Source organism: Phocoena phocoena, chromosome 11 (assembly GCF_963924675.1).
Source record: "Phocoena phocoena chromosome 11, mPhoPho1.1, whole genome shotgun sequence".
NCBI lineage: Eukaryota > Metazoa > Chordata > Mammalia > Artiodactyla > Phocoenidae > Phocoena > Phocoena phocoena.
In genome coordinates, this window is record NC_089229.1 from 17033500 (window position 1) to 17050487 (window position 16988).

The window sequence follows — 16988 nt, forward strand, 5'->3', positions numbered from 1 at the left end:
GACATCAGATCTGCACTGATTGGGAGATAAATTTCATCTACTTTCCTGAGTATGTCTCCACTCATAGGAACCACCGGCGCTATCCGGTAAACTAGGTGGTAAAGAAGAACCAAACTATTACAATAGAGGGAAATATCCATATACTTGTCCAAATCGACCTTTCATACAGTATATAAGAACTTCTTGTATAAACCAAACTCTCCTTTTGCTGTCACCATCTCTGAGTTCACTGCATAGTCCTATGACTTCACGTAATCTCTATAGACCCACTTATTCTGGATTCCTTTTTTAAAAGTGACGTCTTTGACAACCTGTTAAATTGTTCCTAACATCTAAAAACAAAACACTGTAGCATTAAATCTCTCTTAAGAAAAGGTATACCATCAGTCTGAAACTTCTGCACCTTAAGCTGGAAGAAGAACTAAAATTATTAAAATCGGTTAAAGTCTACCTTTTACGTTTGGCCAGTCCAACATAAAAGAGTAACGTGACAATGTATGTGATGGTATTGTCTCATCTTTCCCACAACCTTACAAACTTTTCTCCTCAGAAGGAGCAGCAATCAGACTTTCTGAGCAAGAACATTTTTCTCCAGCACAGTATTTAAAAGGCTTTCCTTTATTACGATTGTTTCAGTCCAAGTCATGACTGCAAATGGCACTACAGCATTGCAAACTAATGATCCCTTCCCAGGATTAAGATTTAAAATTAAACATTCATGTGGGTTCTTTTATTTGAAAATAGCAAGCAATAGAAAGATTAAGAATATAAAAAGGGAAGAAAACAAAAGTCCACCTGGGATACACAAAGAGGAGCCAGTACCAGTTTTATACTTGAAAATTTGCCTATGTGCACGCAAGTATTTTTTTAAAGAGAGTCCACACACTATTAGATAAAAGGAACTCCAAAAAGATCAATATAAGAACTACTGGGTTTAAGACATTCAATTTTGAACATAAACATCCAGAGGAAGTAAATTTTTGAAATTATATTTATTAATGTTCTATTATATCAATGCATATTGTATTCTCTTAGAACTGGGGAAGAGGAAAGCCCCACTTAACGGAGATAACAAACTTGCCATCTTTTATAAAATTTAATTAGAACTGACAATGTTATGGTTAGTCTTTAATTCCTGAGAATCTGAACATTAAGTTTTCTGTGAGTTTACAACAAATGCTCACACTGATTTTTAAACTGCAGTATGTCTGAAAAAAATGAGAATATTAACAATACATCAGCAAGGAAAACTGTCATCTAAATGTGTACATCAACTTAGGTGTAAAACACTCAAGCCCTGTTGCTCTGCACTTTTAACAGCATTTAAATATGCTCCATCTTTTCAGAGATTTCATTTCAAATAAGTAAACTTATTATACCTCATCCAGACTGCAGTGACATTATTTTGAACTAAAGGCAAAATAATAATCTGTCACATTTTTCTCAGTTGTAGGTATCCATGCAGTCAGCATGTGAACTCTATCTAGTATTGATAAAATAACTGACATGTGTGGGGATAATGACAGAGACATCTGATTCTCTTCTATTTAGAATTTCTATCTCTATTAAAGGAGATGATTTTAGGGAAGTTAGAGAAGAAAAACAGAAAAAACAATACTGTTGCTATGAAATGGTGACCAATTTGATACAATCAAATGCAAGATCATTAATATAAACATTTACAATAATGAAAATATAAATTATTAATTATGCAGCATGCTTTAGGGCCATTTCTACAGTTAGTACATATTACAAATATTAAATGCCTTTACTCCATCCATTGTACATAACTCTGTAAATCATGTTTACATAATAAACAAAAAACACTTCCTACCTATTCTGTTTCTTCTGAATTTTAACAGTGAAAGTGTTATCTTGAGCTGGGAAAGTTACCCTGACCGTGATCAATGAATACAGACAGGGCATTGTACACCCGTTCCAAAAGCTGGAAATCAAACAACAATGTTAGAATTACTTGCAGGATTTACCCAAAGAAATGCTTAATAGGCAAGTGCAATGGAAAAATCAAGTATTTCCTAAAATGATGTTAGTATTACACATAAAGTTTTAAACTTTTTTGTTTTCACTGTAAAGGTATCACCGTATTATATTAAAAGATTATAGGCCATGATTAACCATTTAACTGATATAATCTTTACAAAAATAAAGCTAATAGCTTGCCAGGAACTAAATTTACTCAAAATCTTTCTGTACCTTTTAATCAGTAAGTGGTTTAGTTTATTAGAACTTTATTCTCACAGTGGTAATTTTTTAAAAGCCTGCACAGTGCTTAATCTGATTTCTTAGATTATACTTGGTTTAAAGAAAAAGTCTGCCCAAACCATCATCAAGACTTCAGTTCAACCTAATGTAGAAGAAACCTGAGTTTGGATGTAGAAATAAGAATTCATTCAATTTTCTCTGCTATCATACATAATGCCTTCAGCCAAAAGTAAAGCTTCAAGCAGGACTCTATGGCTTTATCTGTATTTTCTTCCCCCTTAAGTATTAAGTAAATCTTAAATTTAAAGCAGTTTTTGGAGGTTAAATGTTCTCAAAGCAATGTAAACTAGTTATAAAATATCTCACCACAGACAGCAGCAGCTCTAGTGAGCCACATGAAATTAACAATGAATCAGTTCACACTGTACAAAAAGGGTACATAACACTTATGCCTCACCTCTAGTATCAAAACCATCTTCATATATCCCTTTTATAAGAATATTGATATGTATGCTTCATGAATTTCAGGCTCAATTCCTTTTGTTTAAACATTACTGGCTGTACATAGTATATGCACTGAATTTCCAATGACTGAGACAAATATGGATCAAAGACCTATACAAATACAAATTATAAACATTCATGTAGATTACAAGAGGTCTGAGGTGGCAGTTTAGGAATTTAAGTTAACCCTTCTAAAACTTCATTTCAAATAACTGTTCCCAGGCACATCTAGCCAAAGTCCAGACAAAAATCTGATTTTAAAATCTCATTCTCAACCTTTGAAAAGTAGAGCCTTCAGAAGAATGGACTTAACTTTAGAGCACTGCCTTAGAGAGTTGCAGCATCTAAATATTTCCCAGAGATGTGACCCAGGAAACACTTGGTTATTAGCTTATTAACATCCATTTCATATACAATTCTGATGATTTCATAGGGGCAACGCATACCATCAGTATCATTTGACAACAGGATCTGCAGACACAGTGCTGTCGGACAGGTCTCCGTTGCTTGTTTTAGTCTCTTCTGGAAGCATGAGTGAAAATAATGGACATATTTATGTTCATTTTAAAAAGTGAATTAAGTAAATAAGGACTAAAAAAAAAAATTAAGAAGGACTATATTGCTAAATTTCAAATTAAGAAAATGCTACATCCACCAAATGTTTCTCTAATACCACATTATATGTAGTTTATTTACCTTAATTTTTTAGAAATCTAGGCTAAATACTGCAAATATAATTGTTTTGACTGGTTTGTAATAATGGTAGAGAATTGTGAGAGAGCAAAACTGCATCTGAGGTGGGTTTCACAATGCACCTTCCCCCAGCTGGGCCAAGAAATTGTAGTGCTATTATTGATAGAAACATGGTTACAAATTCACATAAAAAATTGTCCAGAATGAATAACTTTCCAACTGTATTTATAATTTATTTTTAAATGCAGTTTTTTATTATGACTGTGATAAAATGAATTTCTGCCTTTTGTAAAAAATGTCATATATATATATATATATATATATATATATATATATATACTTCATTAACAGAGAAAAACTAATGTTTTCAGCAACTTTGACAACATCTCTGAGCAAACTTTAGCTAAAATAGAGTCCTAAAACAGAACCACCACCCAGCATCAGGCACGTGGGTGACATACATTACCCAAAACCCTAGAAAGCTCCTTAGGAACAGCAGTCCAAAGCAAGGAGCTCCACTGAGACTGAAATGTCTGTTTTGTCTTAATGCTTTAGGCCTTAAAGTAAATGGCCAATCCACCTGCAGAATATTCCTAGTTACCTAGGCTGGAGACAAGGTTCTGGCATCATGAAAGGCCTGAGTAGAACGTAAGCAATAACTCAGTTTCTTCACAATTTAGATTATACTGACTCAAATTCTTCCAGATGGCTTTGCTAAGTATTATTTTTAAATGAACCCAAACATAACACATATATTTTTTTATTTAATAAATATTTAGTATCTTCCAGGTAACAGCCGGCAGTCATTCTTCAAGAACACGATTATTATTCAGTCTAGATTCCAAAAATGCCTGCATATGCTAATAAGTAATACTGATGGAACATTATCAACAGGGAATAGGGTAACTGATATAAGTGGTCTACCCAAATGAATCACCTCTATTCAGTGTGAAAAACATATTTATTTTAAAATCTAACTGGCAAAATAAGGTTAATAAAAACATCACGTTTTATGAAGTATCTTTTATTCTTGATTTGTGAAATACAAGTAAGAAAAAGGAAAAAGAGCAAACATGAAACCTGTCGTGTTGCTGTACCTAGTTTTAAGCTTCCAAAGAGGAAACCTAAGTTACATAATTTCCATAACAGAAAAAAGGAAATATCCATTCTTCAGGGAAGACAATTGTTGCTAAATTTCAAATTTGAGAGAAATGTACCATGAGGGTCCCTTAAGTATGAAATGCTGAACGATTTACACCCACAAAGAATATAACGGACAGAATCCTCTCCTTAATGACTATCAGCTATTATGGCTCTACTGCTCTCTAATTCTCCAAGGCATGGCTATGGAGGAGCACAGGAGACTGTTACTGTGACACTAAAATGGCCCCGACTATGTTATGTCTCCTTAATCACCTGTCCCATACATTCAGTCCGTGTCTAGTCATCAGCAGCTTTGACTTAAGCCAACATTTAGTCTCCTCCTCTAATTTGTTCCTTCTTATCTGATACAGTTGAAGGGTGAAAGAAAAAACCCTAAAGTTGGTAAATTTTTTTAATTAAGAGATGAACCGAATAAAGAGTTATCTCAGAATGAAATGCATAATCTATGTTAAATTTCTTTTCAGTTTCACAAATGATCCCCTTAGGCTTTACTTCTTTAAAAAGACATTTCTAGGTCTATATTATTTTTCAAAAAGAAAAGTCTGACTAGATAAAATGGAGTATTCGTGTCTACTACTAAAGACAGATTTATTGGTCTTTCCAAATTTAAGCCACTCACTGACCTTCTTTCTCTTTCTTTTCTTGGTTTTCTTCAGCTGCAGTCTTGTCAGCTCTGAAGAAAATTCTTGCACTGCTCAGTGAGAAACAGAGCAATTCAAATTCCTAAGTAAATTAAAAAAATTAGAAATAAAAGCTGAAAATACTTTAGTAAAACATCAAAATTATATTTAATATCTCATTATTTCTAAAAAGCTCTAGTGAGTGCAAATCGCAAATACAGAAACTGAACTGTGCAATCCACCCATTTTTTAAGATATGAGTCAAATGGCTTCCAAATACCATTCATTTAAAAATATACTCTTATGACCACTATTCATCTCACTCGTTAAAATGGGAGTTTCAATATGATTTATGTTTCTTCAGTGATCAAGAAGTAATGGATATTAAAAAGTCAAAGCAGATCTGACTGTTACTCTCGTCTACCTGTAGATAAACATCCAGTCGCTTCTGAGTGAGATTCATGGTTTGTAGTAGTTTTTCATCCTGACTCGTTGACTGCACATTCTGTTGCTTAGCAACTGCTCTTATCTCCTTCAGGTACTTCTCTCTAACAGACTGGAACCAGTGAAGTGAGTCAAACTCCTGGTACTGATCCAAAAGCTTCAGAATATAAGCCACACCTAGAGTCACCAGCAAAACCAAAACGAAATTACAATGTGTAGACAGGTTATATTCTACTCCACCAATAATTCCTAAAATTAAGCTAACCATTTTGAATTAATCCTCTTTCAAATTACATTTTACAGCACAAATGAATAAGTTTAGCAACATGGCTTAATTCCTCCTTAAAAACATATAAAGAACTAAAAAAAAGGCCAATCAAGAAGAAATAACATGGCTATGAAAATCACCTGGAGATAACATACGGCTGTAAAGGTGGGGAAAAACTTCCACTGCTAAATAGACAACAACTAGGAAGCTACAGGAAACTAAATACAAGATGCTCAAACTGTAAATAAAACCACAACAAAAACAAAGCCTAAATAATTAGGTCCAACCACTCTAAGTGATTAGCAATACCAAAGGAGCATGAACAACAGTATAAGTAATGGTCAATCAGATGACCCAGCCAAAAAATACAATAAAACACTGCTCGTGAAAAACAAATCTACAAAGAGCACATAGCTCTATTCTCAAGCAAACATTCTGAAAAATCCATTGTAAGGTAAACATAAAATTCATGAGAAAACAATTCCACTAAGCTTACCCATGGCAAAGCCATCATCAGTAAAGGCAGCTCCAATTTTATTTTTTTTATTCAATTTCTCCTTGCAACTAATGGAATGCTCTACAAAGTTGAGGGTCTAAAAAGATATAACAACATATTAGAGAAACAATTGTGCTAAAAGATCTTCAGTTCCTAAAACAGACATTTCAGAAATTATAAACAGGATCTCTTCTAAGCTCCTGTCCTTTTGATTTGAAACATTTCCCTCATATAGATAGCCTCTTGGTGAGGTCATAATCTGTGTAAGTATCTCTTAATGGCTCTTCTTTCCAAGTCCTTTAAATATGAGCACTCCCTCAATCACCACTTAACCCAAGCACAGCGCTTTTGTGTATGGTTCATTCTAAAATATTATGCACATTTAACAAATGAAGGCACTGAGACTTGAGTGGTTTAGTAACTTGCCTAAAGTCATACTCTAAATCAAAGTTGTGGTCAGAAAAGTAGGCCTGCTTTACTTAAAAGCTTAAGCACTCTTAAGCATGGCAGTCCTTACTTCTGCCCACCCAATTCATTCTACAATAGTAGTTCTTACCATATTCTCAGTTTAAAAGGCTTAGTAGTCATTTGGATAAACAAATTCCCCCCAAAAAAGGCACTTCCCTAAAAGTTTAGCTCCTCTGAAATACCTTATCTAATCATAGCATTTATTCAACAAATATTTAGTGAAACTTAATAATAATAATACCAGGCATTATTAAATAATTACAATAAAAAATGAATACCATCAAAGAGTTCACACTCTATAGAGCAGCACTCCTGGCAATGACAGAAATGCTGTGTATCTACACTGTCCAATACAGTAAGCCACCAGCCACACATGGCCACTGTGCACTTGAAGTGTGTACGGTAAAACTCAGGAACTGAACTGAATTTCTTGATAAAATTTTAACTAATTTACATTTAAGTAGCCATCAGGGGCTACAAAAGGATAGCACAGCACTGGGATATAGAGAGACCTGTTTAAAAATAATTATGGTACAGTGTGATAAGTACTATAATAGCCTACACTTGTAAACAAGATTATCAAGTTCCACTTTTTTTGCCTGTAAAACTTACTTGGCAATTAATCACATTTTATAAAATCTTTGTCAACTGTTACTTAAATATTTAGATATCTCATTTATGTTTGTCTTCTTTCTGGAATTAGATTATAAACTCAAGGACACAAGAATAGTGTCCTATACTTCTCTTCTTTGTAGTGTTTGTAATCCCTCTTGTTTTCTCCATCACTAACTGAATTCTGACAGCAGCTCTGCAAAACTAGACTCTTCCTCAATCCCACAACAGTTTGCCATTGCTATTTACCATGACTTCAAATTAAAGAAAGATGGTGAGAACTCACCATGAGTTAACTACACTATTATCAAAGTATAACTAAGATAGATTCACCTCCAATCTGACACTTCTATTCATATCTGAAGATGAAAAGATAATGCCTATCAGATAACTGTGGACATTTTTGCTACATAACAATTATTATAATAGAGCATTAACAATTAACGTATAAAAAAAAAACAGTAGAAAGGAAAATGCGTGAAGAAAAAAGCTGTCCATAGACCATCAGCTGCTTTCAATGGATAATAATGGTTCTAATATGTTAGGAACGTATGTGTTAATTCAGGCAGCAATGTGAAAAGTTATAACTTGATCAAAGTTAGATGTAATCAAAAGCTACGTCTGCTCAGTGATATTTAGATTTTAGAGCTATCCATTTACAAATTTTTTAAGAAAGAGCTTTGTTATAGAAACCTTTATAGAAAAATAACTCTTATTGCTATATATACCTCTCTAACCTCTTAACTCCATTTTCCCCACTGTGACAATTGTTTTTATATTGCGATTTTGGTTAACTTGAGCTATTTTTATGATGCCAACTACAGAATTAGAGCAAAACATACCATATACTACAACAAGAAAGCACTAAAATTTTAGCTTAGATGTTAATATTTACTACCAAAAATACAGAAGTTGTCCTCAAATAGTATGCTTTTAAGAAATACTTCATATTTTAACAGTCTACACTAATCACTTAAAATGACTATATGGTATAATTCTGCCCAAAGATTAATTTAAATCACACTAGGATTTCTCTGGCTGTTATGAACAAATAAGAATCTATCTGAACTACAAATAAGTCTCATTCTACATAGCTAATAAGTAAAAATTCTAGGCCGCATTCACTGAGACCACATTTGGTTTTATCTACAACTAGAAAGTCAACAATATAGTCTGTTTGCATTTCCTGCTGTAAAAAAAACTGGATCTATTTATTAATACTTTTTCAAAAAATTCATTTTGGGTACTAAAAATACTCACCAGAGGTGGAACAATGATATAGAAATTTCGGAGATGTATATTCTTCGGCCTTCGAAATTCTGGAGCAAAAACATCCACAAGCATTTTGAAATACTCTGTGCCTTCGGCAGAATTTCGTGTGTGATCGCTGAGGACCGAATCCAAATGCCTAAAATGCAAAAAAATTATTTACTTGGTTCCTTTCTCAAAAGAAGATGTGGCTTTTAAAATCCACTTCTCATTAGTTTAGATGAGAGCACTCAAAAATGTGAAATATAAGACACCTCTAAGTAAACTTCCTTGGGGTTCAGAATGAACTCATTTTTTTATGGACAGAGGCTAATCAATATGATTTAATTAACTTAGTCCCTAAAACAGAATATGTAGGGCCTCTTGGAACTTTATAGAATTTTCTATTTCTTCTTCTCACAATGAGCCCTGTAGAATTCCATTTCATTGTGAATAAATTCGTTTTCATCTTAAATCTCTTCACTAACACTTCTTCTATACCTCCTTACCTCAACTGAAACCCATCTCCTTTTGAAGAACTTAGCTTCCCACTCGACCTTCAGAAACATTAACTGCTTTTTCTCCTACATCCCTTACGTATAGCTATTACCACTTTCAAATTATTATTCCCCCACCACTAGACGGTCTTAGAAATCTCTCCTTTGAGACTCATGATCCAACTATATCCAACTACCCGCTCCTGAAAGCAGGCATCTATAACAGTTTTAACCACTGCTCTACATGTGTTTATCTTGGACTATGAGACCTACTCCAGTTCTCCTCCATTATTCTGGAAGACTTAATGTCCACTTAGATAATCAATTCATTATCATAACCTCATAACTCCATGACTTCACCTGCCATGAACTTTCCTTCACTTGATGAGTAAACATTTTGGGTGAGAATACAAAATAGGTACTTGCCATTACATTACATCAGGGGGCCCTATAATGTCAGCATGTCCTGTTACCGGTGATGCTAAGTTTGATCACTTGGTTAAGGTGGAATACATCAGTCTCTGCATTGTGAAGATGTTTTTTCCCTTTGTGATTAATAATCAATTTCTGAGATAATTTTTTCACAGTGAATGAATACTCTGTTCTCCAAAAATGTTTGAGAACCCACTGATGATTTGTCTCATTTCAAGCATTACAGTGATGGTTGCAAAACTGTTTTTTTTCCTAAATTTTCTCATCCCTTCTGTATTTACTAGCTGGCTAGCACTGTAAAAAAGAACTTTCCCTCTGCTTCTCCAACTTTTCTTATTATCACTATACTCACGGTTTCTTTTTTAAATTCAATGTATTATAAGCAACTTCTACCATTATTCATTTTGATATTCAAATTGTCTCCACTTTGCCCAGGACTCAATAAGTGTTACAATTATTAATACTATAACTTAGTTTTCTAAAGACTTTCTTAACAATTCTGCATGCCTCTCTCAAGTTTTAAATTGTTTTCCAAAATCACCATTTACTCAAGTCTGTAGATCTGCACTGTCCAATAAGATAGTCATTAGCTATTTAAATTTAAATGAAATAAAAATTTTAATTCGGTTCCCTAGTCCCATTAGCCCTCTTTCCAGTATTCAACAGCTACATGTGGTAGTGACTACTGTACTGGACACTGCTGGTATAGATTACATGAAAGGAAGGACTAGTATTCTAGAAATACTAGTTGGCAAATAGAAATATTTAAAAAGAGTAAAAAGAAATAAGTGAAATGAATTTTATTAATGAGATATTTGGCATTCTTTTTTAAACACTATATCATCAAAACCAATTATGAACTTTACACTTTAGCACATTTCAATTCGGACTAGCCACATGTCAGGTGTTCAACAGTCACATGTATTAGAAACCCATGGTCTAGAAGATTCCTTTTAGGGAAGTTGGAAAGGCATCAGAATACTGTAGTCTTGAAAAAATTATATTTCATAAACTGAGACCATTACTTGCGTAGTAAAAACACTGACATATAAGTTTATATATTACCCTCTAGTCTTGTCTTTAACATTTAAATGAACATATACTTTTCAAATCTCCAAATTTAAATTATTCCAAAATCAGATTACCTAGCTGCTTTTAATGTTTCTTCTGCAAGACCTTCTTCTTTTACTAGTTCTTCAAAATTTACAATATCTTCAAGATCAGGTACAAATCTACATAAGAATTTGGGAAGGAATTTATTAAGTTAAATATGTGCAACTGACACAGATATGAAAGCAGTACTGCGAGACTCTAAATTTTTCAACTGTATCTTTGGAAAGAATTTTGCATTTCAGTTATATTATTAATATCACCACTTTAGTTCCACAATTGAATTTTAGATATATGAATAATCAAATTATCCTTAAAAATCATGTAATCTATAGAACCATTCACAAACTGTACCAATAAAAGAAATTAACTATAACCTTAAGTTAACTATAAGCTTTATTTATAAGTTAACTAAATAAAGCTTTTCAACGGTCTGCTGTAGTCTTAAAATTTGAGAAAAAATTTAACTAGTACAACTAATGATTTTCTTCCATATTTGATCTCAAAATGTATCAACAAAAAAAGAAAAAAACCCTCTCTACATTATTACTTATAAAAAAGACATATTTAAATGACATTTCTAAATGGCATAAACAAGGCAAAAATATGTTTGCATCCATACCTAATGGCATTGCTGCTACAATGAAGGCCACCAGATCTTATCATCCGTACATAGCCCATAGCATTACCTTAAAAACCACACACACAAAAAATCAGATGTTTATACAAATAACTCTAAGTTCTAATAATCAGGAATACAGTTATTTATAGCAATTACAAGGTTTCCACTCCTAAGTAGCAAGAGATTTTGCTGTATTTTACACTTCAGTTTTTGCTCCATAAAAATAAAACTTACATATTTGTGCACTTAAAATATAAAGGTACATATATACATCTATATTAAATATTTTTAAAATAAATGTAACTTTCACTTGTAGTCATTAAATGCTGACTACATTTTTAAAAAATCACTTTAATATATTACTATATCAATAATTTCTTCACTCACATTAAGTATGTGTTTGTGTCTCTCTCTCACTCTCATACACACACACAGATGGAAGTGATATTCAGAAATCCTTATTTGATGCCTCCCAAACTAATATCTCCAACCTGGGCTACTCCTCTAGGCTTTTTTATCCAATGCCTACACCTACATGTCTAAGAGAAATTTTAATTTAGTAAGTTCAACTCAAACTCAAGATCTTCACCCCCAATTATATTTTCTACCTTAGAAACTGACAATTCTATCCTTCCAGTAGCTCAGGCCAAATGCGCTGAAGTCATCCCTGACTCCTTCCTTTCTCTCACACTTTATATCTAATCAATGGGCAAATTATGTTGGCTCTACCTTCAAAATGTAGCCAGAATCCAACCAGTTTTCACCACCTTCACAGCTATCACCCTATTCCAAACCAGCACCATCTCCTGCCTAGAAATGTGCTATGCAATGGCCTCCTGATCTCTACTTCCACCTTTAGCATCCCACCCCTCACAATGTTTCCTTCACATAGTGGCTGGTGGTTCTTTTAAAACTAAGTTGGAGCACTTCATTCCTTTTCTGAAAACTCTACAATAGCTCTCCATCTCAGAATAAAATCCAAATTCCTAACATGGTCATCACAGCCTTGTATGATCTTGCCCCTTGCTGCTGTTCTGATACCATGCCCTACCATTCAGGTCTTCACTAACTCCATTCCAGCCCCTATTTCCCAAAAATGCCAAGCAGACTCAGGCATTTTACATTTAGTGTCGCCTCTTTCTGGTACACTCTTTTCCTAGCTATGCATGCACATGGCTTATTCCTTCATGTTATTTAGGTTCCTGCCCATATGTCACCTCCTTAGAGCTTTCCCTGAATATCACTAAATAGCACTGCCCAGCACCACTACATCTGCTTACTCAGCACCTATCACTGATACATTATATATCTCTTTGTGTCTCATCCCACTAGAATGCAAGATCCATGATACAGCTTTTGTTTTCTTCACTGCTCTATCCCTAGAGCCAACATTTCCTACTCAAATGAAATGAAATTACTTGGGAGAAAGAATAGACAAAAAGGTAAGAAACTGTTAACATTTCACAACCATATATTATAGTAATATGTACTTTACATACATAATCTCATCTGATACCTTTTAAAACCCTCAAGTAGTATTACTGAATCTATTTTAAGGCTTATCTCAATATGAGAGATGATGTTAAAATGTTTCTTTATGCATCTTAAAAACATCAAGTATCTAGTGTGATTGTTTTCCTCCAAATTGTCAAACTGGTATCTGACTGATCAAATGTGCTAGTGAGAAGCAAATAGGGAGTAGCAGTTAAGAGCAAACCTCTGAAGCCAGACTAGTTGGGTTCAAATATGGACTCTGTACTTCACAGCTGTAAAACCTAGGTCAAGTTATAAACTTTGTGTCTTAGTCTCCACATCTGTTAAATTAAGCTCTAAAGGGGCGAAGACTTTGTTTATTGTCATAGGTATCACCAGCACCTAGGAACATTGTGTTGTCCTCAATAAGCCTGTGGAATGAATGAATGGAAATAACATTTACTTCATAACATTGTGAGTTTTACATGCATTAGAACATATAAAGCACTCAGAACAGCCTTGGCACATAGTAAATAAACGCTCAATAAATGTTAATGGTTGTCAATTATTTCAGCAGGCAAAGGACTTAGACAAAAGGACTTCTCACTTTGCTCCCAGCTCTGAGATTCCTTACTCCTTTTCTCAAGAGAGTGAAGACACTCAAAAGCACATTACAATTTTTCATAGGCAGAGGTAAAGAATTTATATTTCCTAAGAAGAGAATAAAGAATAAAATGCTGGAACAAAGTAAAAAGGATAATATGCGCCAACTGCGGAATACATGCTAGTGGCAACAGAGGTGTCATTTTTTGTGTATTGGGGGAAAATGTGTATTTTGATGTGTACTGGGGAAAAATGACTAGCATATTAAGCTCATGATTTAATGATAATTTCATAGTACAAAATTATACTTTTAAAAAATATAAAAACATGAAATAAATACTACTACAGGCAGTATTCACATGGGGGAAAAAATCTCATACTGGTGTATGAATTAAGTGAAGTTTTAAGCAACACTGCTCCAGAAAAACAGCTCTTAATTTGAGGCCCATGGACTCTGACTTTGAGCATCTGAACTCCAGTATACTATAAGCAAAAATGTACGTGAATGTGCATATGGGCATTGTTCTGGGAAAAACAAAAATCAATCCAGAGTTTTCATCAGATTCTCAGAAAGGGTTAAAAACTATTGCTCCAAGTGTTTACAATCTAATACGTCATCAAATATCACTATGAATAAAAAAGTACTTATTTGAAAATACTTCATTATTAAATTGTTTAAAATTAAAAATTTACTAAGGTAAAATTCTCTAAGTTCTTGTACTAATACAAAATAGAAAGGCCTAATATGTAAAACAATTAATTTATAAAACTTAAGCTCGTGCTCACTGACTTTACTACCTAACTAAATGCTTATAAAACCCTTCCCACTAGTAAACTTAAAGCCCCTTAGAACAAAGGCTATTTGTATTCTCAGCATCTAGAAAAATATCTGGTATAACAGAGCCTTTATAAATGTTTGATAAATGAATGAATGAATCTCAGGAGGCACAATTTTACCAAAGTATAGTCAATAAGAATTTACTAACTGCTTGGCGTCTGCAACTGTGAAGAATACAAAACACCTTTGGACTTGGAGCCAAAAAAGTCCCAGCAACGCCACTTATCTCTCTTGTGTTTCTCTTTTTTCATCTTTAAAAACATGACTACGTGCCTACCTCAAGGGTTACTGTGCGGATATTAATAGAGATAATATATGTGAAAAGCTCTAGTAAGCATAAAGTTTTTTTAATCTAGGATTATTTTTAAATGCAGTTCTTTTTAAATACAGTATTACACATTTCAGAAGACAAGTTCTACTTGTAAGCAGAAGGACAACTCAAGATATTATATATAAATATGAAATGATGTAGCATAGAAAAATTATTAGTTAACTTTTCACATAAACATTTTACACCTTTGCATTTAGGCTTAACTTTTAAAAGTCTAAAACAGTGCCTTGAACAGAGTAGGTACCCAATAAATAGTTACCAGTTGACTATTTACCATGAGTATGGCCTTTGAGATGAGTTAGTTATTATATTTTTAATTTAACTGAAGAGCTTATCCACAAAAATATTTATATTATATTTATAAATATTTCATTTATTTAAATTAATCCACAATCTCTCAATTATTATGCACCAACAGTCTAATCATACTTGAAAAATTTCTGGTAAGAAAAGGAAATTATTAGTGGAATAAAGCTGAACTCAGGCACTCACATATTGAAGTTTATTCGTATGAGATACTTAATATATGAGATAGATTCTTGGGATTTGTACTTTATTTCCCAACACTTTTACAGTAACTTACCAATTTGGCTGATGAGTTGCCTGAACTGATCAAGGTAGCTTTGTCCCTCTGGGGTTATTCCAAGTTTTCTGATGCCTCGATTGAATTTTTCTGCTCTTTCAAAAGGATACTAGAGAGATAATTTGAAGACTACCATTATTAACAAAGACCCCTAAAGCATAAAATGCCTACCATGACAATCCACTGTCCTTTCTAATTTTGTATTTCCATTGTACTTAAAAGAAGTCACTGAAGTCTGATGACAAAAAATTTATAGCACAAAAACTACCAATATTCAAGGTCAATACAAATTAAATAAGGAGAATAATTATTAATGCCATCAACTTCAGGTTTTCCACCAACATTATTTGTCTCCCTAGACCCAACAACTCTGTCAGATAGACAAAAGAAATCAATTCCTCCTAGAAACATTTGTTCAGAAATGTGTGACCAAGTTTCCATGGCCTGAGAAGTATCAGGGATTTATAATTTTTCAAGTCTTAGCCCATTAAAAGATTTAGAAAATTACTCATTTTATATTAATAAAAAATGGAAATACTTATCCAACAACAGTATTATTATTTATTTCTCTAAACACTAGTAACTTCTGTTCCAATAAAGGTGAGAGTGAATATAATTTTGTACTGATAACTGTAATCTGTAATTTTAATAATTATTTCACCAGAAAGTAATATTTTGCCGCTCTGACACTGAAAAGAACTAAACTAGTGTATAAAAGGGCTGGAACTAGGTGATGCTTAATACAGTTCTGGATGCAGCACATCAAACGTTAAGATCCATCTCAGCCTGTTGGTTCTCCATCCACATGGCTATATGCCTCTGTACTGTTACCACTTGTGATTCTTCATTTCACTATGGGAAAACTTAGCCCTGAGGGTGAAGGGAAAATGACATTCTTATAAATTATAGGAGGGACTGTCAGTTTTTTAGAGTACTTGGCAATATGTATCAGAATTTTAAATATTCTTTGCCCTTTTCCTCTTCAAGGAATCTTTCAAAAATATTTGAACACACAGATAAATGTTCAAAGATGTTATGTGTAGCACCATTTGTAACACAGAAAAATCAGAAAAAACTAAATATCCACTCAGTAGGAGAAGGTTAAAGGAGTTACAGTATACATCTTTACTATCAACTCTTCAAAAAAATGAGGTAGACCTATAAGTACTGACATGCGATAAGCACACTGCAAAACAGTATGTTTAGTTTTAGTCCATTTTTGTTAAGAAAAACAGTATTTGTAATGCACAAATACATGTTTATCACAGACATCTGGAGGGCATCACATGACACTGTTAATAGCAACTGCCTCCAGAAAATGAAACTGGAAGGAAAGAGAAATGAAGGAGGATATTTAGTTTATGCACTCTATATTGCCTAAATGTTTCAAAATGAGTATGTTCTGCTTGTGTATTATTTTAAAAGAAAGAAAGGTAACACCTGACTTACACTGATCATTTAATTTTTCCTTACACTTTTGTTTACAGTGAATGCAAAGAGTAAGAAATTGCAAGGGAAAATACAGAAAATAGGAAGCCAAATCGAGGAGACGTTATGTGAAAAATAATAAAGAAAAAAAACCCCAAGAGAAAAAAAAACCCATAATGAATTTTAGCATAAACATTTGCCATACAGGCAAACCTTGGAGATACTGCAGGTTTGGTTCAAGACCACCACAATGAAGCAAATATCGCAATAAAGTAACATGAATTTTGTGGTTTCCCAGTGCATATAAAAGTTATGTTTACATTGCACTGCA

At 33.3% G+C, this 16988-nt stretch overlaps 1 protein-coding gene across 2 annotated transcripts in view; it reads right to left on the reverse strand.

Annotated features, from left to right (window-relative positions):
- Nucleotides 1–3181: 3181 nt before the first annotated feature.
- WASHC4 (WASH complex subunit 4) overlaps nt 3182–16988 on the reverse strand; it is a 51457-nt gene continuing 37650 nt past the window's right edge. For both annotated transcript variants that reach the window (XM_065887119.1, XM_065887118.1), the window contains exons 26-33: nt 15230–15338; nt 11402–11468; nt 10815–10901; nt 8753–8900; nt 6413–6509; nt 5629–5825; nt 5208–5307; nt 3182–3249 (exon numbers count right to left, since the gene is read on the reverse strand). In XM_065887119.1, coding sequence (XP_065743191.1) covers nt 3182–3249; nt 5208–5307; nt 5629–5825; nt 6413–6509; nt 8753–8900; nt 10815–10901; nt 11402–11468; nt 15230–15338 — 873 coding nt within the window. The remainder of the gene's footprint in view (nt 3250–5207; nt 5308–5628; nt 5826–6412; nt 6510–8752; nt 8901–10814; nt 10902–11401; nt 11469–15229; nt 15339–16988) is intronic.